Raw genomic sequence first — 27522 nt, 5'->3', positions numbered from 1 at the left:
AAAAAATGTTTTTTGAGCAGTATCAAGCAGACATTTGAATTTAGAAGTCAGGAACCAGAGAAGGTGACAGTAATGTGCTTGGTAAATGCCTGACAACTGGCTCTCAGAGGTGGTGGAAGGAAACCCTCATCTTCAGCATTTACAGATTTCCATGAAATAAATATTCTTACCCTGAAGGTACCAAAAGTTTATAAACCATCTCACAAATTTTCTGAAAATTTAGTAATTGACTGTCATGAGACATGCAGGCTGACTCCAGCATGGTGTTGGTTAGAGATCTTTATAAGAGAATAGTAGGGTTAAAAAATAAGATGGAACAGACCCAGTAGATGAAATGTGATATGGACATTAAAATGGTAATTTTTAGAGTGGTAAGGAAGAAAATATTAAAATAACTTTAAAAAGTTACACTTGTCATCTTGTTCAGTTGACACATGAATCATGAGATAATAGGTAAAAGGTTTGTGATGATAGATGATTTCTGTTCCTGCTTGCCTCACAACTTTTTATATTATTGTTGGTAAGTGCTGTTAAGTCGGTTCTGACTCATAGAGACTTTGTATAGGGTTCTAAAGAGTGGCTAATGGTTTTGAAAGATGACCTTTTGGTTAGCAGTCCAGTACTTATCCTAGAGTACCACATCAGGACTCACATTTTATAGTATTTTGATATTTGTAAATTTATGAAGGTTTGTTTTGTGGCCTAACACATGGTCTATTCTGGATAATGTTCCGTGTGTACTGGACAAGAATGTGTATTGTACTGTTGTTGGGTTGAATGCTCTGTACACATCTATGAGGTCAGGTTTGCTGATTGTATTGTTTAGTTCCTCTGTGCCTTTGTCAAGTTTCTTTCTGCTTGTTACATCCTTTTTTGAAAGTGGTGTATTAAAATCTCCCACTATTATTATAGATTTGTCTATTTCTTTTTTCAAAGAGGAAGACGCCCAGTGGATGGATTGGCAAAGTGGCAGTATCAATGGGCTCAAGCGTGGCAACAATTGTGAGGTTGGCTCAGGAACAGGCAGTGTTTCATTCAGTTGTGCATAGGGTCACTATGAGTCGGTATTAACTTCATGGCACCTAACAGCAATAACAGTTCAAGCACTGCTTCCTCACAGAGGTTTCTCCCTCAGTTGCTGTTCCCCATTCCTCCCAACTTTATCATAACAGACTGCTTCATTTGCAAGCTGTCATAGCTTGCAATGTTAATTTATGTGTTGTTTGTCTCATTTCCCATTAAAACAAAAATGTCTCATTGGAAAGGTTATACGTGCTATCCACTGCTTCATATGTAGTGACTGGGGCAACACTTATGCTGGTCTGTATTTGATCCTCAGTAACTATATAAAGAATACCGAATAATTAAAAATAGTAAATAGCATTTTCCATTTGGCAAAGTCTCACATCTGCTCAATGGTAGTGGTATAGTTCCAAGTCAGTCTGATTCCAGAGGTCTTGTATTGACCCTGAGAAAGCAATTTTCCATATGTTTTCCAACTCAGTTTCCACCGGGATCCTGTGACATGTATCCGTATTCACACTTCTCAGAGAAAAAGACTGGAACTCCTTGTGACTTCCTAAAGTCACATTACTATGAAGTAGGAAAACTAATTTGTTTGATTTTCAGCCGAATATCCATTATGGGAAATCAGATACAGCTTTTTATAAGTCTCCTTTTTCTGTGTTGTGCACTTTTTTTTATTATAATTGAGCTCAGTCTAAATCTACACCAGTGCGCTTGGATGCAAATCTATACAGAAGGTAAAGTGGAAAAGTACATTTTCTGTTTCTCTGTTGTCATTCTTCACTAGGCTCAAATGACAGTGTTAAGCAGGTAGTAGTTATAAACTCAGAGGTTGTCCTATTCTCAGTGTTTTTTGTAATCATATGTTTCAGCAAATATTTACTGAATGTTATCTATTTACCTGATTCTGTAGTAACTAACAATGACAAACCATTCATTGTCTTAGAATCCAGCACACTCATGGCAGCTCCCTGTGTTGCTGAGTGAGACTGCTCCTGCTGTCGTCTGTATGGAAGCAGGTCATCAGGCCTTTCTTCCTCAGTGCCACTGGGTAGATTTGTACCTCCAGCTCGTGTGCTGATAGTTGATTGCCAGTGAGATGATTTTGTTTGTTTTTCTTTTGTGATAAACCTAAATAAAATGTGGCACTGGACTGCCAACAACAAGGTTGGTGGTTCAAGACAGCCAGCTGCTTGGCTAGAGAGATGAAGCTTCGCAAAAACCCATAAAGGGTCACTTTGAGTCAGAACCAACTAAGTGACACTTAACAGCAATAACAACAACACCCTGATATAGGCAGAAGATGGAACTTTTGTTCTATACATTTTTTTTTATTAAATCTAAGACAAGGATTGATGGTGGTGGTATAAGTAGGAAAACATCTTATCATCCAAGTATTGGTTTTCTCTGATGTCATTAATTAAATTTGATTTTGTACATAATTGTAAGATTCCTTTATTGTTGAAAAATCCTCAGTTATTTTGAACATTTTTTGCTGTTTGGATGAAAGTTTTCAAAGTAGATTGGTTTTCTGTTCAATAGTTTATACATATTTCAGGATCTGTTGTTAGATGTTGTAATGTCAGATTTGACTTAGGGATCCTGTACACAACAGAATGAAACACTGCCCAGTTGTACGCCATCCTCACAATTGTTGTGTTAGTACCAGTCCATCTTGTTTTGGGTCTTCTTCTTTTCTTTTGACCCTCCACTTTACCAAGCATGATATTCTTCTCCAGGGTTTGGTCACTCCTGACAACTTGTATAAAATATGAGAGGCAACAGCTCACCGACCTTGATTCTAAGGAGCAAGCATTCTGGCTGTACTTCTTCTAAGAGAGATTTGTTGTTCTTCTGGCAGTTCATGGTACTGTCAGTATTCTTCACCAACATCATAATTCAAATGCTTTGATTCTTATAGTCTTCTTCATTGGTTATTCAACTTTCATATGTCTATGTGGCATTTGAAAATATCAGTATTTTAGTATGTAGTGTAGCAAAGCTCTGAAAACTTCTTATCCATAACTATACTCTTAGAGATAATGAGTTACTAGGCTTTAGGAGGCTTAGGACCACAGTACCAGAAGATATCTAGATAAACTGGCATAACGTAGTCCACATTCTGTTATGGTGAATAGCAACTGGGGTCCTAAAAGCTTGTGAGTAGCATCTTAAGATGCAACTACTATATGCATTTGTAATGATAGAATCAAGGGTGAGTTTACTTTTTAAATATTTCTAGTATTTCTTAATGTAGAAGAGTTTTAAATGCTGTTTAGTAGAAATTTCACTAATCTGGAATATGTTCATAATATATTTTAAGGGAAAAATTGTTTATAAAAAGTATTAGCATATATTTAAAATTTTTACACCTTAATGATATATAGGAATTCTGGTGTAGTGCTGTATGGTTGGTGGTTCAACTCCTTGGAAACCCCTATACAGGGGTAGCTATAAGAGTCGGAACTTACATGATGGCACACACAACAATGACATATATGTTTTATTTATAATTTGATGATTGTTATTGTGGATAAATGCTGTTGAATCAGTTCTGATTCATTGCTACCCAGTATCGGGTTTCTGAGCAGCAACTGGTGAGATTGAACCGCCTACCTTGTGGTTCAAACCAACCTTGCAGTCCTGTGCTTATCCTTTAGCACCACACCAGAAGTCCAAATTTGATGATGAGGTTTTTTTTTTTTTTTTTTAATTAAAGCATTTTTCCTGCACTGCTTTTCACCAAGGGATAAAAAAAAATCAAAACCTCAAAGTAATGATACTGAAGACAAGGATTGGTTGGTGGTGGGGATGTGTATGTAGGAAATCATCTTATCATCCAAGTATTGGTTTTCTCTGATGTCATTAATTAAATTTCATTTTGTACGTAATTGTAATGCTAATAATCATAGTCATGTTAATAACAGTAACAGTGCAAGGTATACTATTCTATGCTTTATATATATTCTCACTTAATCCTATGAGGTAGATGATACTACTGTACAAATGAGCCTCAAAGCATTCAGTATCTTGCCTAAGGTTACACAGAATTCATACGTGGAAGAGCAAGATGGAAATCTATGCTGTTTGGCTCTAGAAGTTTTACCCTGTGTACTATGCTATTTGCTGAACACCAGCTTATGAGCTTCTAAATACCTGTTCAACTGCCAATAGTTTTTTTGTTTGTTTGTGTTTGTTTTGCAGCATTAATTACAAGAGACTATTAAATTTAGAACAGGTTTTGGGTCTGGCAGACCTTAATATCTAAATTTATTTTTCAGTCCATCAGAGATTATGAAAGAGACTTTGTGATAGCTGTATCTCACCAGAAATCAACAGATGCAGGTGATAAAATTATAGCTGGCATGTTTTTTTTTTTGTTACAGTCTGTTGGTATCTTTCCCTGGGGAGGCAGTTTTGCATCCTGGAAAAGACATGGATTTTAGCTTCAGTTAACAGTTGTGTTTCAGTTGAGTTTCAATCCTAGCTTTAACATTTTCTAGCTGCAAACTTCAGTTGAAGTACATTACTTTGTTTCTTCACTTGTAAAATAAGGATAGTACTATTGCCCTTCAGGGTAGTTGTGAGAATTACATGAAATAATGTAGGCAAAACATCTTTAATGTAGAGTATGGGACATAGTAAAATCTTAAAAACCATTACATCTCTCCCTCTCAGGTAGGTGTGCGAGAATATAATGAATAGTCTTGGGAAATAAAATGTATGTATTTTCCCTACTATAAAATTCAGGTACAGCTGCTGTTTGAATATTCTGCACAGAAGTATTAATATTTTAAGATGTCTGATTAATTCAGCATATCTTGATATACAGACTCAGATGATTTGTGGCAATTAATAAATCCATTCTTAATGATTCTTGCATTTCAAATTATGGGGATTAAAACATTATAACCATTATCCTGTAAACATTATACATTTTGAAACTCATGATCTGGTGTAACAAGGTATAACATTATCTCTAGTCAAACTAAATTCTTGCAGTGATCTTTGATTAGTTTTCTCATTTGAACTTTTATTGCTTTGATCTTTTAGGAGTTTTCAAAGTTTTGTCCATTTTGTAGTAAACCCATTTGAATGGACGTGCAATAACTTATCTGGCATTTTTGCTAAACTTTCATTTCCATTTTTTTTTCTGCTCTTTATATTGTGTTAACAATTTCTATTTATCCCTGCCCCCATTTTTCATATCTTTCCATCTAGAAGCATTTAAAAAAAAAAAAAAAAATCCAAGGATTCATTTTATTCTGATGCCTACATAAAAACATATCTTGGTATATAGGTTATTACAGTGAATTTAGACTGACCTATGGTAAGGAGCTCTGGTAGCGTAGTGGTTACGAATCGGGCTGTGAACCTTAAGGTTAGCGGTTCGAAACTACCAGCCGCTCCGCGGGAGAAAGATGAGGCTTTCTACTCCCGTAAGGATTTACACCCTCGGAAACCCTGTACCGGGTCGCTATGGGTCGGAACCGACTTGACGGCACTTAACAACAACAACATGGTACTGCTCAAGGTTGACAGTTTGAACACACCCAGAAGTGCCTTGGAAGATAAGCCTGGAGGTCTGCTTGTGAAAGGCTGAAGCCTTCAAATCCCTATGGAGTGAAGTGCTCTGCAACACAATGGGGCATGCTGAGTCAGCCTAGACTGGAAAGCAACTGTTTTGTTTCTTTTTCCTATGTTACCTATTAGTGCTGTGTATGTTTTGTGATCATGCCTCCTCCAGGAAAGTGGTAGAAAGGATTGTTGTTGTTGTTGTTAAGTGGCGTCGAGTCGGTTCCGACCCATAGCGACCCTGTACAGGGTTTCCGAGGGTGTAAATCATTACGGGAGTAGAAAGCCTCATCTTTCTCCCGCGGAGCGGCTGGTAGTTTCAAACCGCTGATCTTAAGGTTCGCAGCCCGATTCGTAACCACTACGCTACCAGAGCTCATGGTAGAAAGGATAAGGAGTGGAAATAGGAGCCACAGGGAAGAAATGGAATAAGTGATTTTATATTGAGGAGATTGCAATCAATGAGATGAAACAAAATGTGTCAAAATCGTTGAATGTAAAAATGATTATCTTCTCACCCATTTCACAATAAAAAGTATTTAAGAAATTAAACTTTTAAAAAAGTAGCATACCCTTTCTCTCCCCTCCAAAATAAAAGGAAGGAAGAAAATGGTGGAGAGTGACTAGATTCTGACTGGAGAGCTGAGGGACTGTTTTCATGTGACAAGGGTGATATTACTTAATGTATTTTAATTGGTCCTTCCCACAGTTTAGTTATTACAGTCCTGATGTGGCACTGTAGGATAAAGAACTGAACCATAAGGTTGGTTTGAACTGCATGGTGGTGGTTCAAATCCACCAGCCTATACAGGGTTGCTTTAAGTTGGAACTGGCTCCACAGTACTTAACAAGGACAATGATATATTTTGTTAGTTCATAGATTAGCTCAATTTCAAAATCTTTATATCTGACTTTAATTCATAACTACCGTGAGATAAGAGGCATTGTGTTTAAGGAAACTTGAGAATGATCAGACATTTGAATGTAAGCAATTTAGGTCCTACCTTTTTTGACTTGTTATTTCATTTTGGAATGAACTTGATGTAGATGAAACTTTTTTTTAAAGCACAAATATATCTTCTACCTCAGAAGTTAGTTCATCTTATTTTATCAAGACAATTCACTGTATTAGCGTAATAAAGGAAATGAACTGTATTATTCCTATAATGTAAATTATCTATTGTTGTTGTTAAGTGCCATCCAGTGAGTCCAACCCATAGCGACCCTATATAGGGTTTCCAAGGAGCAGCTGGTGAGCTTGAACCACCGACCTTGCAGTTCAAACAGCTTTGCAGTCTGGCACATCAACTCACAGCGCCACGAGATAATTAAAAATAATAAAGAGTTGTGTGAAAACAAAAATGTCCTAAAATTCTATAGTTGGATTGGATCTGGAATCAAAAGGAAAGAAGCTTACTATTTTTCAATGAATACATTTCCACACAAATTCATTTTCATTCTCAGAAATCTGAATTGTAGGTTAGTAAATCTTTTCTTTTTTTCTTTGTAACAAGTAAAGTCCAATTCTCCAATCTACCAACCCTACTCAAAGGAACTCTGGTAGCGTAGTGGTTACGAATCAGGCTGCTAACCTTAGGGCCAGCAGTTCAAAGCTTCTAGCTGTTCCATGGGAGAAAGATGAGGCTTTCTGCTCCTGTAAAGATTTCCAGCCTCGGAAACCCTGTGCAGGGTCACTATGGGTCGGAACTGACTCCATGGCACATAACAACAACCAACCCGACTTAGAGATTTTAGTGTCTACATAAGGTTCTGCAGCCTGGTCCTAGTCCATCCTATGAATTATTCTCATTTTCTAATTTATTTCTATCTCCTGATCATCACAGATATGAAGGGTTTTCGCTCGAATCATTTAAGAAAACTTGGACCCTGAACACACGGCAGATCTGAGATCTTGTTGTCACTGTTGCTGAGTGCTCTCTGGTATCTTTCTGCAATAAAATGAAACACTGCCCCATTCTGCTCAGTCTTCACAGCGATTTCTCTATGAGCCCATTGTTGTAGCCACTGTGGACACAGTCCAGCTTTTTGAGAGGTTTCCTCTTTTTTTGTTCACCCTCTCCATTATCAAGGATGATGTCCTTCAGAGATCTGTTCCTCCTGATGACATGTTGCCATCCTCGCTGTGGCTGTACTTCTTCCAAGACAGATTTGCTCATTCTTCTAGTAGCCTGTGGTTTGGTCAATATTCTTTGCCAATACCATAAATCAAATGCACCAATATTCCTTACTATCCAACTTTTGCATACACATGATATGATTTTAAATACCCTGGTTTGCGTGAAGGGTACCTTATTCTTCTGGGTGGCATCTGCTTTTGAATACTTTAAAGAGATCTTTTGCAACAAATTTGCCCATTCTTTGATTTCCTGACTACTGCTTCCATGGACATTGACTGAGGATCCAAGTAAAATGCTGAAATCGTTGACAGCCTCCGTATTTTCTATCATGACGTCTATTGATCCAGTTGTGAGGATTTTTGTTTTCTTTACATTGATTTCCCCCCCACCCCCGATACTGAAGGCTGTGTTTGCACTTCATCAGTAAGTGCCTCAAGCCCCCTTTGCTGTACAGGTTGTTAATGAGTTTTCTTCCAATTTTGATAATGTGTTCTTCTTCATATAGTGCAGCTTTTCAGTTTATTTGCTCAGCATGCAGATTGAAAGGATACAACCTTGGCACACATCTTTCTGATATTACACCATTCAGTAATCCCTTATTTTTTTTAGTGATTATCTCTTGATCTATGTACAGTTTCTTCATGACCACAATTAAGTGTTCTGTAATTCCCATTCTTCCCAGTATCATCCATAATTTTTTTAAGATCCACACAGTCAAATGCCTTTGTATAGCCAATAGAACACAGGTTCTATTGAGTACCTGTTCTATTGAGAGAATCTCTTTCTGATATTCTCTGCTTTTAACCAAGATCCAGGTGTCTCAACAGTATCCCTCGTTCCATGTCCTCTTCTGAATCTGACTTGGGTTTCTGGCAATTCTGTGTTGGCATACTAATGCAACCATTCATTTGAATTGTTGTTAAGTGCCCTTGAGTCAATTCCAAATTATAGAGTCCCTAGGGTTTCTGGGATTCCTGGTATGGTACTACAGGATAATGTGCTGAACCGTAAGGTCATTTTGAACTGCAAGGTTGGCAGTTCAAATGGACTAGCCGCTCTTGGGACACCCTATACAGAGTCGCTATGGGTCGGAACTGACTAGATGGCACTTAATAGCAACAGCATAGGGTTTTGAGTAGTTGCTGGGGGGTTTGAACCACCATCTTGCATTTCAAACTGACCTTGTGGTCCAGTGCTTTTCCTATAGTGCCACATTATCTTCAGCAAAATTTTATGTATTTGTAATATTACACTTGTTTGTCAGCAAATAAAATGTCATATTTGTTATATTTAGGAAGGAGAAAATTTCTTCAGTCAATTATACAAGGGTCTTTACCTCTCTCTGTTAAAAAGAGCTCCTAACATTTGTATCACAAGACTACCTTGAGGGATAATGATTATGTGCATAAAGTACTAATGTATGGTACCTATTATATGGAAGATACCAAGGAATGGGAAACTGCTATTCTTATTCTTAAATAGTAATGGAACAAATGCTAAAATATTTCTGCTGAAAATTTACATTTATGTACCAGTTGTGTTCATCGCTATTATTTACTTATGGACAATAAACAATGTTAGTAGAAAGTAAAGATGACCATTTTTCTTATGTATAAAAAAAATGTTGAATACAGTTATCGAAAAGTGGTATTTCTGTTGTGTAAAAGTTATTTTTAAAAATATTTTTGACTTTAAACTATCTTAAATAGTGTTGGAGATCTGTAAATTTGAACAATCTTTATCCTTTACCATAATTGGTGAAGCATTTCTCTGGATATAGAATTCTACATACAGAATATATTCCCATCAAATTTAAAGGTATTTTTAGTCTGTAAGATTGGTTTCTGTTTTCTAGTGGCTCTGTTGAGAAGTTCATTGTGTTTTGAGCCTTGACCTTAACTGTTTTGACTCTCTAGAAGCTTTAACAGCCTTCTTTTTATGCTTGTTCTTCTAAGCATTTCAACTAGTACCAGTTTGCCTTCAGTGGATGTTTACAAATGTATGGAGATCTTTTTTGTTTGGTTTGGTTTGGTTTTTTGTTTTGTAGTCACAGTGTTTCTGGGAACTACATGAGAGTGCTTTTTGGCAGTTAGCACCTAGAGGTCAAAGAGAGAATTTTCTTACAGTGTAGAACATAATTTCATGGAATAGCATAATAGTTCCCGTCTTGTGACCCTGGGAAAATATAAGAATAGTCCCTGCCTGCATGCTGATTGTGTATCTATGACAAGAAAAAGAAGACATGTACACCAAAGACCGTTCGTTCAGTGTAATTTGTGCTAATGTTACAGATATGCTGTAGAAAACAGTAGTTGCTGGAAGTATAAATGATGCAGGAAAAATTAAAATGGAGTACAAAAAAGTCACTGTTTTTTAATGTGAAAGGCATTAAAATTACATCTATGAGTATATCTACTATATTACTCTGTTGGTTTTAAGTTTGATAACATTTGTATTGTTATACTTATGTTTTTCAACCGTTTTTTCCCGTCATTCCAAAAATTAGTTGTTGTTATTAAGTTCTGTTTATTCGGTTCTGACTCATAATGACCCTTTATAGGATTTCTTGTGGTTCAAACTAACCTTGCCATCCAATGCATTATTCCACAGTGCCACCCCACTCCAAAAATTACTTAGATTAGATAATTATCAGTTCTTTCCTGTAACAGATTATTGAATTGTAATCCAAGAGGATATCCCGAAAGATTTGAGAAAGAACCTTGTTGGTAAGGCTAGACCTTGAATGACAATGACAGTTATGTTTCTGAATTATTATGGAATTCAGAGAGAAGTTGAGCATGGATTATCCATACTTGTGCATTTTCATAGCATCTTGTGAGTTAGCAGTTTGCATTTCTATTTCATTAATGTTTTGAGAAATGAATTATCAAAGCAGTTTATATAGCTATATTCTAAGATTATAAATATTCAAAGATAACCACAAATAGATTTTGATTATTCACCAGTTTTCATGATCTATATCATTAGTTTATGAAGATGGCTAACCAAGAACGATCAGAAATATGAGAGATTATGATAATGGGGTTGGAAGATGGAAGATGTTATTATACCAGTTCAATAATTGTATGAATATAAGAATTTTTAGGCCTTTTAAATGAATTTTTGTTATTGTCAAGTCTTTTTTATAATATACATGTAACATATTTTTACCTTTCAGAACCTAAATCACAGCCACAGCAGCTTCATCTGGGACAGAATAGATTTTCAAATATGGAGCAAAATGGAGTAAGAGATAATAATCAACCAAGACATCTTCCTCGAAGTGATATCAGACAGCTAAGAAATGAAAAGCCCCCTCGTTTTCAAAGAGACACCCAAAATTCAAAGTCTGTTTTTGAAGGCAGTGGATTACCTAGAAACAGAGGTTCTGAAAAACCAACCTGTTCAGTATCTGAAATATGGACTGAAGAGAGAATCAAGTGGGATAGACCATATTCTAGATATGATAGAACTAAAGACACTTCATATCCTTCCAGTTCCCAGCACAATGATGGTGCTTTTAAAAAAAGAGATAACTCTATGCAAAGCAGACCAGGAAAAGGTCCATCTTATGCGGAGGCAAAAGAAAATCCACTTCCCCAAGAATCCATAGATTATAATAATCAAAAACGTGGGAAAAGAGAAAACCAAACAGCAAATCCTGATCATTATTATGACAGAAAACCACGGACAATAAGTAATGAAGCTTTCAGTGGTGTAAAAATAGAAAAACATTTTAATATAAATACTAATTACCACAATCCTGTTAGAACTAATAGCTTCATTGACGTTCCAAATGGAGAGACAGAGATGCCAGTCAAGGGGAGGCGAGTAGGACCAATTAAGCCAACAGGACACATCACCACTACTCCCTATGATGATAAAATATTTTATAATAGTGGGCCCAAAAGAAGGTCTGGGCCAATTAAACCAGAAAAAGTCCTAGAATCATCTATTCCCATGGAGTATACAAAAATGTGGAAACCTGGAGATGAATGTTTTGCACTTTACTGGGAAGACAACAAGGTATGGCTGCTATAAAGATAGTACATACTAATATTAGTAAATGTAATGGTTGAATGCAACATCATAGGAGGCCATAACCTTGTCACTATGAAGTTTATTCTAAGTGTACCTGTTCAAAGCCTCTGAAAAGATAGATAGATGTGTTTGATACTATGGTATATTGAAGAGTGGAAAAAAACCCAAACTCACAATCCTTGTTTCCTTTTTTTTTTTAATAGATATTTAGAGAGATATGTGTCCCATAAAATTTGGTTAGGTTAGCTTTGGTTTTAATTTGCATAACAGAAAAGTACTGTAATAGTAATTAAGCGAAGTTGAACTCTATTTCATTTTTCATCAACTGAAACATTAATGTGTATTTTTCTTTCTGGTAAAATTATGCAGATAAGGAAGATAATCAATAGAGTAACATAGAATTAAATTCTGCAGTTTCAAAAATATTTGTTTAAGGAAAATGTACATATTTGGTCTATTCAACAAAATAACAGCAGAAAAATGAATTACTTAAGCTAAAAACACCAATAATTTAAATATTCTTTAGTATCACATATTTTAGTAGAAAGGGAAAGATTGAAAAAGGAAAGAGGAAGGTAGAGGTGAGTAAAAGGAGAATATGATGAATCATGTGTGAGAGCCTGACTGAGAAAGACTAAGGCAGTAAGAATGGGAGGGACAGAGAACACAGCCCCTCAGAGAGGGGTCTTTGTGGAGTGTTTTCTGTTCTGCCCAACTTGCTCTTCTGCATAGCATCCTTCTCATTCCTGAGGGCTAGACTCAGACATCAGCCTACTTTGATCTGCTTTTTCCTCCTTCCTCCATTATTTTCTTTCTCATTCAATGGCTTGTTCATTTTTTAAAAGCTTCATCACAATTTGTAAACAGTTTTGTTTTTGATTTCAGGATTGATATCCATCTCAGCAACCATGCTTTTAAGACCCTTGAGGGCAGGATTAGTTTTGTCTGGGTTTCTTTTGTAGCCCTGCTCCTTTCACAGTGTTGCTGTTGTTAAGTGCAGTTGGGTCGGTTCTGACTTATAGGGTCCTTCTATAGGGTTTCCAAGGAGCAGCTGGTAGGTTTGAACCACTGACCTTGTGTAGCAATCAGTGCTTATCCTACAGTGGCAAACTAGTCTTTTCACAGGGTAGGGCTTCCATAATTATTTGTTGACTCTTTATTAACGTCAGAGGGTGCATTTATAAAGGATATGAGAGAACTGACAGTATCAGCACAGTAATAAAATCAGATGTGTGGGACTGATGTGAAGGTGAAAATGAAGTCAGAGAAAAATACAAAAATTCATATTTGATAGGTACAGTAATTCCAGGTGATAAGATCCAGGATATGCTCAGAAAAGTGTGCGTTTTAAGAGAGTGGTAGAGGTAGCAATGACAAAGATTTCAAGGAACTGAAAGGTCACAGAATTAAATAATAAATTAAGTATACTTTTATAAAGATGCTGTAGGACTTGCAGTTGGGAGCCAGACCCCAGTGTGAATATTGAGGCTTAAGCATGGTATTCTCTGATGGTAAAAACAAAGAGGGGCATAGGCTTTAAGGTGTTTATATGACGTGAGGTAGTAATGGTTTAGCTGTTAAGTTTTTATTCAAGGCCAGTAGGAGGGGAGGAGACAACATTATCTGTGTCTTTTCTTTTTTCCCTAGAAAAGCAAAAGCCTTCTCAGAACTTTATGGTTTGAAGGGAGAATTGGAAAGCAAATAGTATCCCAATTCAGTGTACTCACTTTTTAAAGTTCAGGAAACAACTTAATTTGGGTAATAAGGGATTACTTTTATGTAGTGTTTTCAATTTTATGTTGGAGGTAAGGAAACAGTATTGGTTTATCAAGCTGACAGTGCCTACCTTACAGGAGTTGTGACCATTATGCTAGGTACTTCAGAAAGGTTGATTAAGATGAAAATTGGACAACTGTTTTCTTTACTGGGCAATGCACCGTTGTTCGTGACCTTACCAGAAACAGTTTGCAGTGGGATGAGTTTGCATTTTGTGGAAACCAAATTGTAATTGAAGCATGAATGGGACTGAGAAAACCTAAAGACTTATTTTGAGAAGTTTGCCTTTGCAGAAAATCAGAGAAATGGATGTTCATCTCGAAGCAGGTATGAGAGTCCCAGGAGGGCTCACTAGTTTATTTGAGAATGGGGTACTAGAATATATTTGGGTACGTTTTTGAATAATCTAGAGTTAATATTCTTTCCTAATTGACTGCCAGAGTAAAATACAAGGCCATTTCATTCAAGCATTCCCTTGTAAATATTCTTAATCTTCTTTGTCGTTTATCTTTCCATAACTACCCTCTTATAAAATACCAGCCTTGAGTTAGTCCAACTATTCGTCTTTGATTGGTATCATGTATTTGTATTCTCCAGCCTTCAGTTGTCTCGCACTGTTGCCTTTTTTATTTCCATGATCAACATTCTTTTCCATTCTTTTCAGTGCCTTTTCCAAATCAGACATTCCATAGTATTTACCATTCAATAAACATTATGAGGTGGGTCACAGAACAGAAGAAAAAGAGGTAACCTGTGCATACAGATGGGCACACCAGAAACCAATGAATATTAGAGAAGATACACAGGTGTTCAGATAGATAGTGGATGTAGCAGACAAGTACATTCAGTAAATATGGAATATTCCATGAGTCCTGGTTTGACATCATAGGATAAATAGTCAATTTCAAGGTCAGTTTGAACCTCAAGATCGGTGTTTCAAATTCACTAGTAACCCCTCGTAAACCCTATACAGGGAGGGTCACAAAGAGTCAAGCCGACTTGACAGCACTTAACAACAACATCAATATTCATTAAGCTTTAATTAAATACCTGCTGAGTTCCAGGTGCTTGGGATATAGTACGGTTCTGACTATGTTATTACCCAAATGCTTTCAAATACCTGATGATATTATTAAAACTTTACTGTTAATTGTAGTTTTCTGAATCCATAAATATACTTAGTTCATCTGTTACCTCTGTAAAATACAGTCAGAACAATGTAAAAAGATAGTAGCGAGTACTCCCAAAATATTTTGAGCTATTGAAGTATTCTTAAATAGATGGTTTTCCCAAGTGGCACTGACTTAAATTAGAGGTAGACTTTCAATGCACAGGCCAAAGGCTATGGCTCTAGATAGATTACACCATTAAGCAATGGAGAGAAGATAAATTCTAATCCTGTAAAAGAGTTGGAATTAGTTATCTGCAAAAACCATCTAGCAAGAGGTAGTGTTTATTATTTATTTATTCATTTTTAAGCTTTTTATTGTGAATTAAGTGAAGGTTTACAGACAAGATCATCAGTTTACGTTCAACAAATAATATACTGTGTTTCACCTCAATAATTTCAGTCCCCTCCATGCATGTATTTTATTTGTGATTTGAGTGAAAGTTTACAAAACACATTGGTTTCAATTAAACAGTTCAGTTACATTTTGTTTCACGACCTTGATTATAGTCTCCATATTTTAACAGCACTCTTCCCATTCCTTTCCTAGGTTTCCAGTTTCTAGTCATCCTTTCTTATTTCTTTGTGCCTTTGAACTGTATCCCCGGGCAGTTGCTGCCCTTTTGATATTGTATGGTTGATTGTTCTTATACATACATACTTTCCTGGTGTTACTGTCCATCATGTAGACCTGTCTGTTGTTTGGCCGAGGAACGGCTGATGAGTTTGAACTGCCGACCTTGACATTGAAAGGATCTTGCAGTCCAGTGCTTATCCTACAGTACCACATCAGGACAGCCTTGGAAATCATGTAGGGCAATTCTTTTCTGTCCAATAGGGTCTCTGGGAGTTGGAATTGACTCAACAGCAACAGGTTTGTTTTTTTGGTTTAATCATAATCTTAATTGCATTTTAGTGTTTGATAGATAATTAGTTTAATCTGTATTTTTAAAACGTCCTTATAATACCTTGCCTTTCCTGGAGCTTTATTTCCACAGGAGTTGAGAATTTGGTAGTTCTCCTTCCATCTTTAGACTGCCAAAACTACTTTAGCTCTTATCCTCTCTCAACTGGAATAGTGTAACAACCTCCAGACTGATCTTCTTGCCTGGGAGATCTTATTCCTCTTAAATTTATCACATAACTCCTATCACTGTGATCCTGGTCCTTGACCATGTTATTCCCCCTACACAAAACCTGTGGATTAAGTAGAGACTCTCAGATGCATATAAAGCCTCCACCATCTGGATCTTACCTGTGCTTGTCCTGCCTGATTGCCAGTTGATTGACCCTTCTTCTTACTTCATACCACAGTTTTTAAACTGCCTATCATTTTCTATACTTGCCATTATTATTTATGTGTCTGTAGATTTCCTGGAACACCCTTCTCTTACGGCTTTACGTAACTAAACACTATTCATCCGTTGCCATTCCACATAGAAATTTCTTCCTGAACTGTCAGTTTGGCTAAAATATTTCCAAGACTGTCCTGATGTGGTGCTGTAGGATAAGCACTGGACTTCAAAGTCCTTTGAATGTCGAGGTGTATCACTTCACCTCTATTAATGTACTTCATTGTTTATAGAAGTTATTTTTTTACACGTTTTCTTTATTAAGCTGTAAGTTCCTAAAAGGAAGTCAGCTTATTAGTTTTACTCACATACTTGAACTCATACAATTTGAGAAGGCTTACAGTGTAGAAAGAGCCAAAGCATTCATGTAGCACAGAAGAGCGAAGATGAGACATAAAGGAGGGAAGATATGTCAATGTAGGAAAAAAATTCTTCAGGTAAGGAAAAATTCTAGCAGTTGACATGTGTCTCTGAACTTGCTTGCATTCACATCCAGGAAGGGAATACCATATATCAGTTATTACCTAGTGGATCAGTAAAAATAAACTCTTTTCGGTATAGAAAGGAGAACTTACATTTCAGAAGGATGTAGAGTATGAGTATTTTTGTTAATTTTAACATTTTCTAATTCTGGTGATCCTGTTACTAAGAGATATTGTTAGAGTATATAGTGTTACAGTAAAACACCTAACTATACCAGCTTGAAGAAAATATTTCTTAAGAGCAAGTTGTTCTTTGTTTTTATTTCATGTTTATTGAGTAAAATTGAGGCCTAGTATTTGGGTCTTGAATGGGTTGACTTGCATTCGAGTTGTGCTCCAAACAGATGACTTAACTTCTGTTACTTTAACATATATATTCTTAAATTATAGTTGTGCTACATAAATCATTTTCTTGTAAATTTGTTAATGAGCTGCCACCGGGTAAAGTAATAAAGTTTTTGACTGTGCACTACCTCAAATCCTGTAACTCTTAAACATAACTAGTGTACTTACTCCTTCCCCAATACTTCTATCTCAGGCTGGTCCTGTGTAAGTACTGAAGCAGTGAGCCTTCTTTGCCTATATAGTTTTGTCCTATGTTTCTGTTTGTAAAAATAAAGTACTTCTTATATATTCTGATTAGTCATAAAAAGTTATCTTAGCCAGTGTTCAACAAAGGGTGTCATTCGCTAACAATAAAGCGTAATACTAGTTCTTTTTATACCTGTAAGAATGTGAATATTCTTCTCTAATGACCCTCTTAGTTCTGTTTTGAAATCTTTTAATTTATATGTGGGAATTCCTATGGATGAGAGATTGTATCATTTTGTAGTCATCGTTATGATTATACGAAGGTATGTTTTCCATCTTTAAACATATTACTCATTATAACATTTTGAGAATGTATATTTTCATCAATATGCTTTATTGACAATATTGATTATCTTATTTAAAAATCCTTTTGTCTCTCCAGTTTTACCGAGCAGAAGTTGAAGCTCTCCACTCTTCAGGCATGACAGCAGTTGTTAAATTCATTGATTATGGAAACTATGAAGAGGTGCTACTAAGCAACATCAGGCCCATTCAAACAGAGGCATGGGTACGTGATCCAAATTCTGTACGAAGGCATAAGCTGTTTTGAAGAAAGCATATAACTCTTAGTCATACTCATAAAAAATTACAAATGAGAAAATATTTTGAGTTTGCTTAAAATTTATTAGTTTTAAAATAAGACTTGAATTTAATAATTACACTATACTGCAGTTTAAAAAAAAAAAAAAAGATTACATTGGTGTCATTTTCTTGTATCATGCTTTATTGTATTATGCTTTGGAAATAGGTGCCCATATTTACATGTTTGCCCAAAATTTGTTTGTATGTGTAAAATGGGTTTTTATGCATATTTTTTTTTCAATTTGTTATTTTAAATTTGACTAAAGTTGTCAAATTTAAACTCTAGTGGATACATATAGTTTTTTATTTCAATTACGTGTAAAATTAAGAAGAAAACCTTTAGTTATAAATGAATTCACACTGCATTTGCTAAACATTTATATATATGTATATGTATAAAACAACTCTAAATATCTGTTTAATAATTATTTGATTAAGTTTGCTCCAAATATTGTGTCAAAGCTGTGTGATATCATTGATGATGCCATTTCGAATGTTCTGAAATAATAGCATCCATTTTATACAGGATTGATGTGACAATATAGTTTCTCAACTACTTTTAGGAAAAAGCAGGATGTGCAAGGGACGTTAGAATTAGATTCATAACGTTTTCTTACCTCTTTCCTTTCTCAAACTGGTGGGTGGCTGTTAATAAACTTGTCATTATAAGACTAATTTGCTCCTATCTCCCTAAACATTTAAAATATTCTAAAATATTATATCTTCCAGACAGTGGTAGCCTTCGTGATTAAAACATAATATTCTTTTCCCAAGAGCTACGTTTTGTTTTGATCTCTTGATTTTTGTAATCTTGTCAAAAAAGTTAAAATTTCTCCACACCCTCAAAAATGTTAAATAAGACAACACAAAACCTAGTAATGGTGATCGTATTTTGAATCATAGAACTTTATTTTGCCTTTCTTCTAGAAAAATTAATCATTTTCTAGAGATTCTGTAATTTCATATTTTGCCATATAATATGACTAATGGTTAATATGTTTGATTAAGAGTAAGAGATTCTTTCCTTCACTCTCATCTCTAAATTCCAACAGCTTTTTCCTTAATAGACTGAAACACACACACACACACACACACATACATATATATGTGTGTATATATATATATATATATATATATACAGACTGAAATACTTAATAGACTGAAATACTGAAATTTCTAATTAATGTCTTTCTTTTCTCAGAGAAACTTGATGTTCTATGATTTCACCCTTCTGAGTCTCAGATGATGGCTATTTTCATTCTCTTTCCCCAATAATACTCACATTTTAATTTAGTTTTGATGGTAAAAGGAATTATCGAGTCTTTGTCTAAAAGTTGAGCCCTGCTTTGCTATTCATCATGTACTCCCAATTGTTTTTAGCCATTACAGTCAAAGATTTAAAATAGAATTCTTATGTTACTTAGTTTTTATTCATTAAGAGGTTTAATAAGAAATTAACTTTTTTCTTTTCTCCTTAAAGAAAAGTTTAGTTTTCTTTTACTTCATTTCTGCTCTACCTCTTTTTTCTGTTCCAGGGTGGCCATACCTGATGAGCACATTTATCAGTCCTTACTGTTCCTTTTCCATCAGAGATAGATGTTTGCTATTGAAGTGATAATTTTCTTTCTACTTCTCAGTGACTATTCTTTTTCCCCTTTAATAGTCTTCATTGCTTGCTCTTCATTTGAGGTCTGTGTAAACTTAGCTGGACAATAAATGTATTAGATGCCACAACCTATTTAGTGATTCTGTTCTGAACAGTAGTAATTTAATTTCTTTCCCTAACTGTTTGTGAATACTCATCCATGCTTTATTATGCCATAATCATACTTATTTATTTTTTCTGTAGTGGACTTAAAATCTTTTAAAAGATGTTTGAAATTTTTTACAGTAAGAAGTAGGCTAGAATCTTTAATTCTCCTTGGAGATTCTGGCTGGTTTTTTCTTTTCTTTTCTTTTTCCTCTTATTTATATGTAATCAAGTGATTATTGGCATTTTATTATCTTGCATAGGCTAATAAAGCAAACAGTTTTGAATCATCCACATTATTATTTAGGATAAAACTGGCCTTTCTTCTTTATTGCATGGGTAAAGTATTTCCTTCTTGAAATGTTGAGGCCACTACCACTTTAACACATTTTCTTCCATCTCCAAAATAAAAATAGGTTTGTGGTATGTATGTGTATGTATCCCCTCCAGACAAACAATAAGAGGGCATTAGTTAATTTAAGTTGAAGTTAGCGCCTAACTTTCAAAAGTGTTGATGTTGGGTTATATGAAACCTTCTTTTTGTTGCTGGGAAACAAGTGTTAAACTAATCATATTTATGTATCAGTATACTAACTTATCAAATGAAAACTACTTATTGTACGAATCGGAAACTAGCACTAACTGATGAGTCATATCACAAAAATTGAAGGGCTTTGTGGTGCAGGGAAGCTGTTAGGTGCCTTAGCACAGTTATTAACTCATATTATGGATTTTCGCATTTTTTAACTTTTGCACTATTTATGTGTGCAGTATTGCTTTGAAGTGTGAAATGATATTGCATCTTTTTATTAAGGGTTGTGTTTGTTTTTGGTACAAGTTTCTGGAAAACCTCTTGTTTTCCTAAATGTAGAACTGATCATTTATTAGAGATTTTTAAAAAGTTAGTTTGCAGAATAACAAGCCAAAACAGCCTACAAATAAACCAAAAGCCTTTAAAGAAATAAACTGGCAGGTATTCTCTTTACAGTATAAGGATAAAATATAAAATAAAAAATATGAAATAGTAAGAAACTTGTATAGAAAATTAAAAGGAAAATCAAGTTAGTTCTTGAAATATTAATATTTTTGTCATGAGATCTAGAAATTATTTGCCTTAAAAATGTCTACAAGCTAAATATTTTCTGTTTCCCTCTGAAAACATCTTTTTTTTACTCCAGAGTATGCTCACTCAGTGAGTTTATTTTAGGTAGCTGAAATATACGTTCTGATTATGGTTTAAATATTTTATTTTCCACAAAATGATTTATCACCAACATAATTTGATAATTCACCATTGATTTTTTTTTTTTTCTTACAGCTAGATTTCACCTAGTTCTTTTTAGATGTCACAAAATAATCTGTTTTAATGTGAATGCCTTTATTATAATAACTTCCCTAATTATCATATATAATGTGAGGACCACAACTCATTCTTTAATTCTTTAACCCTCAGGACTGATCCTCTAATTTCAGTTTCTTTTTCAAGAATGGTTCTCTGAATCTGATAGGGCTTTCCCTGTTTAATAAAGCAAATGAAGCATTTATAGAGCCTCATTTATTATTTGTAAAATTATATAGAAAGAAAATACAGTATTATTTTGTATTTCTGTATTTCTGACTACTGCATGAGAAAACATTAAAAGCAAAGAAAACCTGCAGGCACTTTCCAAATTGTGGTTGTGTTTTATTTTTAACTCTAAAACCAGTACCAGGAAACCAGAACAAAGGTACACAGGCAGTTTGGAAGTGCTATAAAATACACCTCTGCTGCTGCTGTTATTGCTTAGACAAACCTTTTGTGTTCTTAAGGAGTCTTTGCTTCTGAAAAGCTCTTCTAAACCTGAAAAGGCACTTCCTGATTTTCCGAGTACAGGTATTCCTAGCTTAACTTCCCTTTGTAGTAGCATCTGACCACATACCTGCCCATGGTTCCGTAAAGGTTCGTTTTTTCCAAAGAGAAAACCTCCTCTCTTTCTCTCTTCTTCTTCTTCCTTTTTTTTTTTTTTTTAAATTACTTCTTCCCAATGGTGTGGGTGCAGTAGGATCAGTACTAGACTTTGAATCACAAGGTCAACAGTTCAAACTTTGCTCTTTGGAAACCTTATGCATGATAGCTATGAGTCAGATCTGACTCCACAGCACTTAACAGCAACACCAAATGGCTTTAAACAAACCCAACCCAGACTCTTACAGCATTGGACCACAGATGGGGTACAGACAAGTGAGGCAGAGGACATGGCTCTGGGCACAGGCTCTCAGGTTGAATACAGTGGGGAGGTGGGCAAGGCTGGGCTGTATTCTGCTTCTGCAGCCATTGTTTCAGCTGCTATCACCTGTTCCTCAATCAGCAGCTCCAAGAGCAGCAACAGTAGCAATGAAGACAATAAGAAGAAGACTCCCATAAGATTTCAATATGCTGTCCACACCATGTCCAAATCATGCATCGTACTATTTCAAAGAATGTATCATGGACATTAAGTGGCACATACTTGTATGTTCATGGCTTGATTCTATTTAGACTTTTATGACCAAGGGAATGTTTTAGAACATACTGCTTTCCAAACTTCCTTTTAAAAAGTTCATAGTGTCTGCTTCTTGTATCAGCAAGTGATTTCTGTTCAATACTTGTTCCAACAAGAAAAATTATGGGAGTGTAGATAATGATTAGTTTTAAGACCATAACTTGTGAAAGTGGATTGTTAATGCCCTTTAGATGACTGTCAAGTTAGTTCTGAATCATAGTGACCCTGTACACGGTTTCTGAGGCTGTAATCTTTATACTATAATAAAATATGCAATGATTTAGAGTTGGATAACCAAAAGGGAAGAACACGGTCAGCATTTCTCAAGCTGGGGGAACTAAAACTACAGAAAAAATTCAAGCCTCGACTTTTGTTATTGAAAGATTCTCTGGGCAAATTATTGAATGATGCAGAGGGTATCAAGAAAAGATGGAAGGAATACACAGAGTCATTGTATCAAAAGGAAATGGTTAATGTTCAACCATTTCAAGAGGTACCATATGAACAAGAGCCAATGATATTCAGGGAGGAAGTCCAAAATGCATTGAAAGAATTGGCAAAGAACAAGGCACCAGGAATTGATGGAATAAACATTGAAATCTTTCAAGAAAGTGAGGCGGCACAGGAGGCACTCACTCATCTCTGCCAAGAAATTTGGAAGACAACTATCAGGCTGACTGGAAGAGATCCATATTTGTGCCCATTCCAAAGAGAGGTGACCCAACGGAATGCAGAAATCATCGGGCAATCTCTTTGATATCTCAAGCGAGTAAAGTTTTGCTCAAGGTAATACAGAAATGGCTACAATCATTCATTGACAGAGAACTTCCAGAGGTTCAAGCCGGATTCAGAAGAGGCCGTGGAACGAGAGATATCATTACTGATGTCCGATGGATCTTGGCTGAAAGCAGAGAATATCAGAAGGATGTTTACCTATGCTTTATTGACTACGTGAAGGCTTTTGATTGTGTGGATCATGACAAGCTATGGACAACATTGAGAAGTATGAGTATTCCAGAACAATTAATTGTACTTCTGAGAAATCTGTACCTGGACCAAGAGGCAGTTGTTCGAACAGAGCATGGGAACACTGAATGTTTTAAAATTGAGAAAGATGTGCGACAGGGTTGTGTTCTTTCACCATACTTGTTCAATATGTATGCTGAGCAAATAATCTGAGAAGCTGGGTTCTATGAAGGAAAACGTGGCATCAGGATTGGAGGAAGACTTATTAACAACCTGAGATATGCAGATGATACAACCTTGCTTGCTGAAAGTGAAGAGGACTTAAAATATTTACTGATGAAGATCAAAGAGCATAGCCTTACGTATGGATTACAACTCAATGTAAAGAAAACAAAAATCCTCATCACTGGACCAATAAACAGCATTCTTATCAATGGAGAAGAGATTGAAGTTGTCAAGGACTTCATTCTTCTTGGATCAACTATCAACACTCACGGAAGCAGCAGTCAAGAGATCAGACGACATATTGCTTATCTGCTGCACAGGAACTTTTTAAAGTATTGAAGAACAGAGATGTCAGCTTGAGGACTAAGGTGCGCCTGATCCAAGCCGTGGTATTTTCAATAACCTCATATGGATGCGAAAGCTGGACAGTGAATAAGGAAGATCGTAGAAGAATTGATGCCTTTGAGTTGTTGTGTTGGAGGACAATACTGAAAGTGCCATGGACTGCCAAAAGAACCAATAGATCTGTTTTGGAAGAAGTGCAACCAGAGTGCTCCTTGGAGGCCAAGATGGCTAGGCTTCGTGTCTCATACTTTGGACACATTGTCCGGAGAGAACAGTCGCTGGAGAAGGATGTCATGCTGGGTAAGGTGGAGGGTCAGAGAAAAAGAGGAAGACCCCTAACGAGATGGATCAGCCACGTGGCATCATTGATGGCGTCAAGTGTGGCGGCAGTAGAGAGGTTGGCCCAGGATCAGACATTGTTTTGTTCTGCTGTGCATGGGGTCGCTATGAGTCGGTTCCTACTCGATGGCACCTGACAACAACAACAACAATCTTTATGGGAGCAGAAAGCCTTATCTTTGTCCCCAAGACCAACTGGTAGATTCGAACTGCTGACCTCTTGGTTAGCAGCCCAACTCATAACCCACTATGCTACCAGGGCTCCTTGGCCAACGCTTCTATTATTCAATTCTGACTCCTAGCGACCTTGTAGGACATAGTACTGCTGCTCCATCGGGTTTCTGAGGTTGTAAATCTTTATGGAAGTAGACTTCCTCATCTTTCTCCTCAGTATCTTGTTGGGTTTGAACTGGTGATCTTTATTTGAACTGGAAATATCAGCCCAATTATTTTTTTTTGTAGAGCATTCTCATATTCATTGCACATCAGTCAAATGCCAGGCACTGTTCTAGGTGAGAGATGTGTGGTAGTGAGGAAAACACAAAATAAATCCCTGCTCCTAGCACAAAGGCAAAACAAAGTCAAAGTTTGGTTTTATAAAACAAAATTAAATACCTTATTTGGGTCTTTTATCTTTTGAGACTTTAAACCAAAATAGAAGTAAGGAAAACCTTGTTACTGTATTTTAATTTTTTCCCCCCACATATTTATTATATCTTAGTTTGAAGATAAAATCAATGTGGGGGAAAAGTATTACTTAATAATCACATTTTATCTCTTTCTAAGCTCTTACCTGCTCATCTGTTTCATATTTCTATTTTAAAAGTAAATTTTATTTTTAGGAAGACTTCTTTTTGGTTTTGTTTTATAAAATAATTATACATTTCTTGTTTTATCAAACATTAAAGACTTGATCTATTTTTGTAGTAATATTGCACAAAATTTATTTTGTACTGGTGCTCTGGGAAACAAGCTTGAAACTTTCCTTTTATAATTCAATAATTATTCATAAAAGGCCATAGATTATTCTATCACTTATAAAATATTACAAAGAAACATATTTTAAAAGTATCCTGTTTGATGAGAAAGAAGATTTGAACACTGTGTTGTATAAATAAATTTGTTAATAATGGGATCATAAATGTATTAGAGTCAAGTTCATGTTAGTAATTTTAATGATATATTGATAAGTTTGGTTATATCTGGCTTGTATTTGATATCAAAAGACCATAATGGGTGTTAAAAGAGATCAACTATTATAGAAGCCTTTGCTTCAAAGGAAGGTTAGAATTCTTTAACAATGAGGTTTTGCCAGTTAGTATTCAGTAAAAAATGCAAGCATCTATTAGATACAGTCTAGAAGACTTTGCATTCTTGCTGATGAACTCTTCAGTTACTGGTTATATTTATACTATACTTAAATTTCTGCATTAAAAATAATTTGGCGAAGGTCACTGAAAAATTGAAATGCTTTTTTTTTCCTAGAATACGTATTTTGGAAAACTTTCAGAAATTGCTGTATTTTCTTTTGTAACATAAACAGACTGAATCAGAATAGACTGAATATGCATGAAACTATAAGGTTAGCTTAACCCCATTTATGAACATTTCAGAATGTTAGCCATGGAACTTGGAGATTCCATGCAATAGCTTTAATCTTTCTCTTAATAAAATTTGATTCTAATAGATGTGCTTTATTTCTTCATCTGTAAGTCAGTCTCTCACAGTTCCCACTAGAGTGTTGTAGATTATACAAAATGACCATATTGATGATGTGAAAGCTGCTAACAGAGAGAGAGAGAGATATGAATTATCGATAAGTGCATTCCCTAATGCATAAATCGATCTATGTAAATATTTTACATAGGTTCTCCACAAAACCCTTATTTATTTCCTGAAAGGTAAACCCAATGGAATGGTATGAATATCTTGAGACCAAGAACCAGATACACTATTGGATAGCCACATTTTATTTAGCTACTTAAATTAATACTAAAACAATGATACTCTGTTTTAAAAACCTGTATAAAATACTGTTTGAGTTTTGGTATCTGATAATATATTGTAACCTAGTCAAATGAATTATATATAAAAACATCTGTAAAAGGTTTCTGAGTTTTCCTTTATTGAACATTGAAAGAATAAGGTTATATTACTGTTTCCTATTCCTTTTTCTAAAAGTGAAATAAATCTCAAAGCAAAATATCATGGCAGAATGTTCCCATATTACTTAATATTAGTATTTAGTGTTTTTCCTGATATACTATCTTTTCTTTTTAAAGTAATTTTAGTGATACTTTTCAGATTTGTTTTTAACTGTAATTATAATTCATAAAATAATTTAATGCTCCAGTTATTTTTATTAAGTATTAGAATAGTATAGATGTTTAAAAGTCCACAGCACTGTTTTTTAAAAAATTTACAAAATACAATCTTAATATCCCATTAATCTTTTATCTTCTAAATGTTCCCTTTGTAAGTGACAACCTAATGTGTGGTGTTGGTGGTGGTTATGTTCCGTGGAGTTGGTTTCGACTCATAGAGACCCTGTACAGGGTATCTGAGGCTGTAAATTTTACGGGAGCAGAAAGCCTCCTCTTTCTCCTGGACTTCTAAATATATTATTGTTAAGTGCCATTGAGTTGGTTTTGACTTATAGCTACCTTGTATAGGGTTTCCGAAGATTGCCTGATGAGTGTACTTTGCAGTCTAGTGCTTATCCTTCAGTGCCACACCAGGACTCCTTTTGAATTGCTGACTTTGCGGTTAACAGTCCAGGGCTTCTCCTATAGCAAGTTGGTTAGTTAAGAAATAGATTAAAAATGTTGTTGTTGTTGTTAAGTGCCGTTGAGTTATTTCTGAATCATAGTGACCTTGTATAGGATTTCCAAGGAGTGGCTGGTAGGTAAGTTTTAACCACCAACTTTGTGGTTTAAACGGACCTTACAGTCCAGTACTTATCCTACAGCATCACACCAAGACTCCTTAGATTAATAATACTTCATATTAACTATAAATATATATGTAAATACTATTGTTTGTTTGCTTCGAAGTAGTCTTAAGGAGATAAATAGCTGAAGAGATAAATAGCTGGTGAGATAAATAGCTGAAAGAGGACTAGGATTGTGAGGCTTTTTTTTTTTTTTGACATTTTTAATTTACTGAATCGAAGGTTTATTTTTGTTTTCTCTTTTCATTTACATTTACTTTTGATTCTATAATTTCAGACTGCAATAAATTTCAGCTTTCCTTTGCAAAGATAATAAAAAGATTTATTTACTAATATACTTATTGCACAGGAAATAAGGAAGAAGTAAATAAATGAAACTGAAGGATATTTTGTTTTGTTTTGTTTATTTCTGTTTCCAAATATTTTACTTTTGCATTGGTTGTATGCCATGACTAGATATTCATACTAGTATATTCATCTTCACACTCATATTCAGTATATTCCAGATTTTTATAGTTCTAAAGAGCTATTCTTCTTGAATTAAAACACACACACAACATACAATTCTGTTTCAATTTCTGATGAATTTTCTGTGCCTCATCCATTTGTGCCAAAAGGCCCAGGGAAATAATGTGGCTCATTGTACTGTAGACTTAATTCCCTTGCAGTGGCGCTCCCTCCATGCCTGTCTTCT

At 35.2% G+C, this 27522-nt stretch overlaps 1 protein-coding gene across 2 annotated transcripts in view; it reads left to right on the top strand.

Moving 5' to 3' along the window:
- The window catches only part of TDRD3 (tudor domain containing 3), a 136076-nt gene that overhangs the window by 86251 nt on the left and 22303 nt on the right, over nt 1-27522 (top strand). For both annotated transcript variants that reach the window (XM_006837593.1, XM_006837592.1), the window contains 3 exons: nt 10918-11765; nt 17532-17657; nt 22533-22535. In XM_006837593.1, the coding sequence (XP_006837656.1) occupies nt 10918-11765; nt 17532-17657; nt 22533-22535 (977 nt within the window). The remainder of the gene's footprint in view (nt 1-10917; nt 11766-17531; nt 17658-22532; nt 22536-27522) is intronic.

Source organism: Chrysochloris asiatica, unplaced genomic scaffold (assembly GCF_000296735.1).
Source record: "Chrysochloris asiatica unplaced genomic scaffold, ChrAsi1.0 scaffold00022, whole genome shotgun sequence".
Lineage (NCBI taxonomy): Eukaryota > Metazoa > Chordata > Mammalia > Afrosoricida > Chrysochloridae > Chrysochloris > Chrysochloris asiatica.
This window is presented reverse-complemented; position numbering and strand designations above follow the sequence as displayed.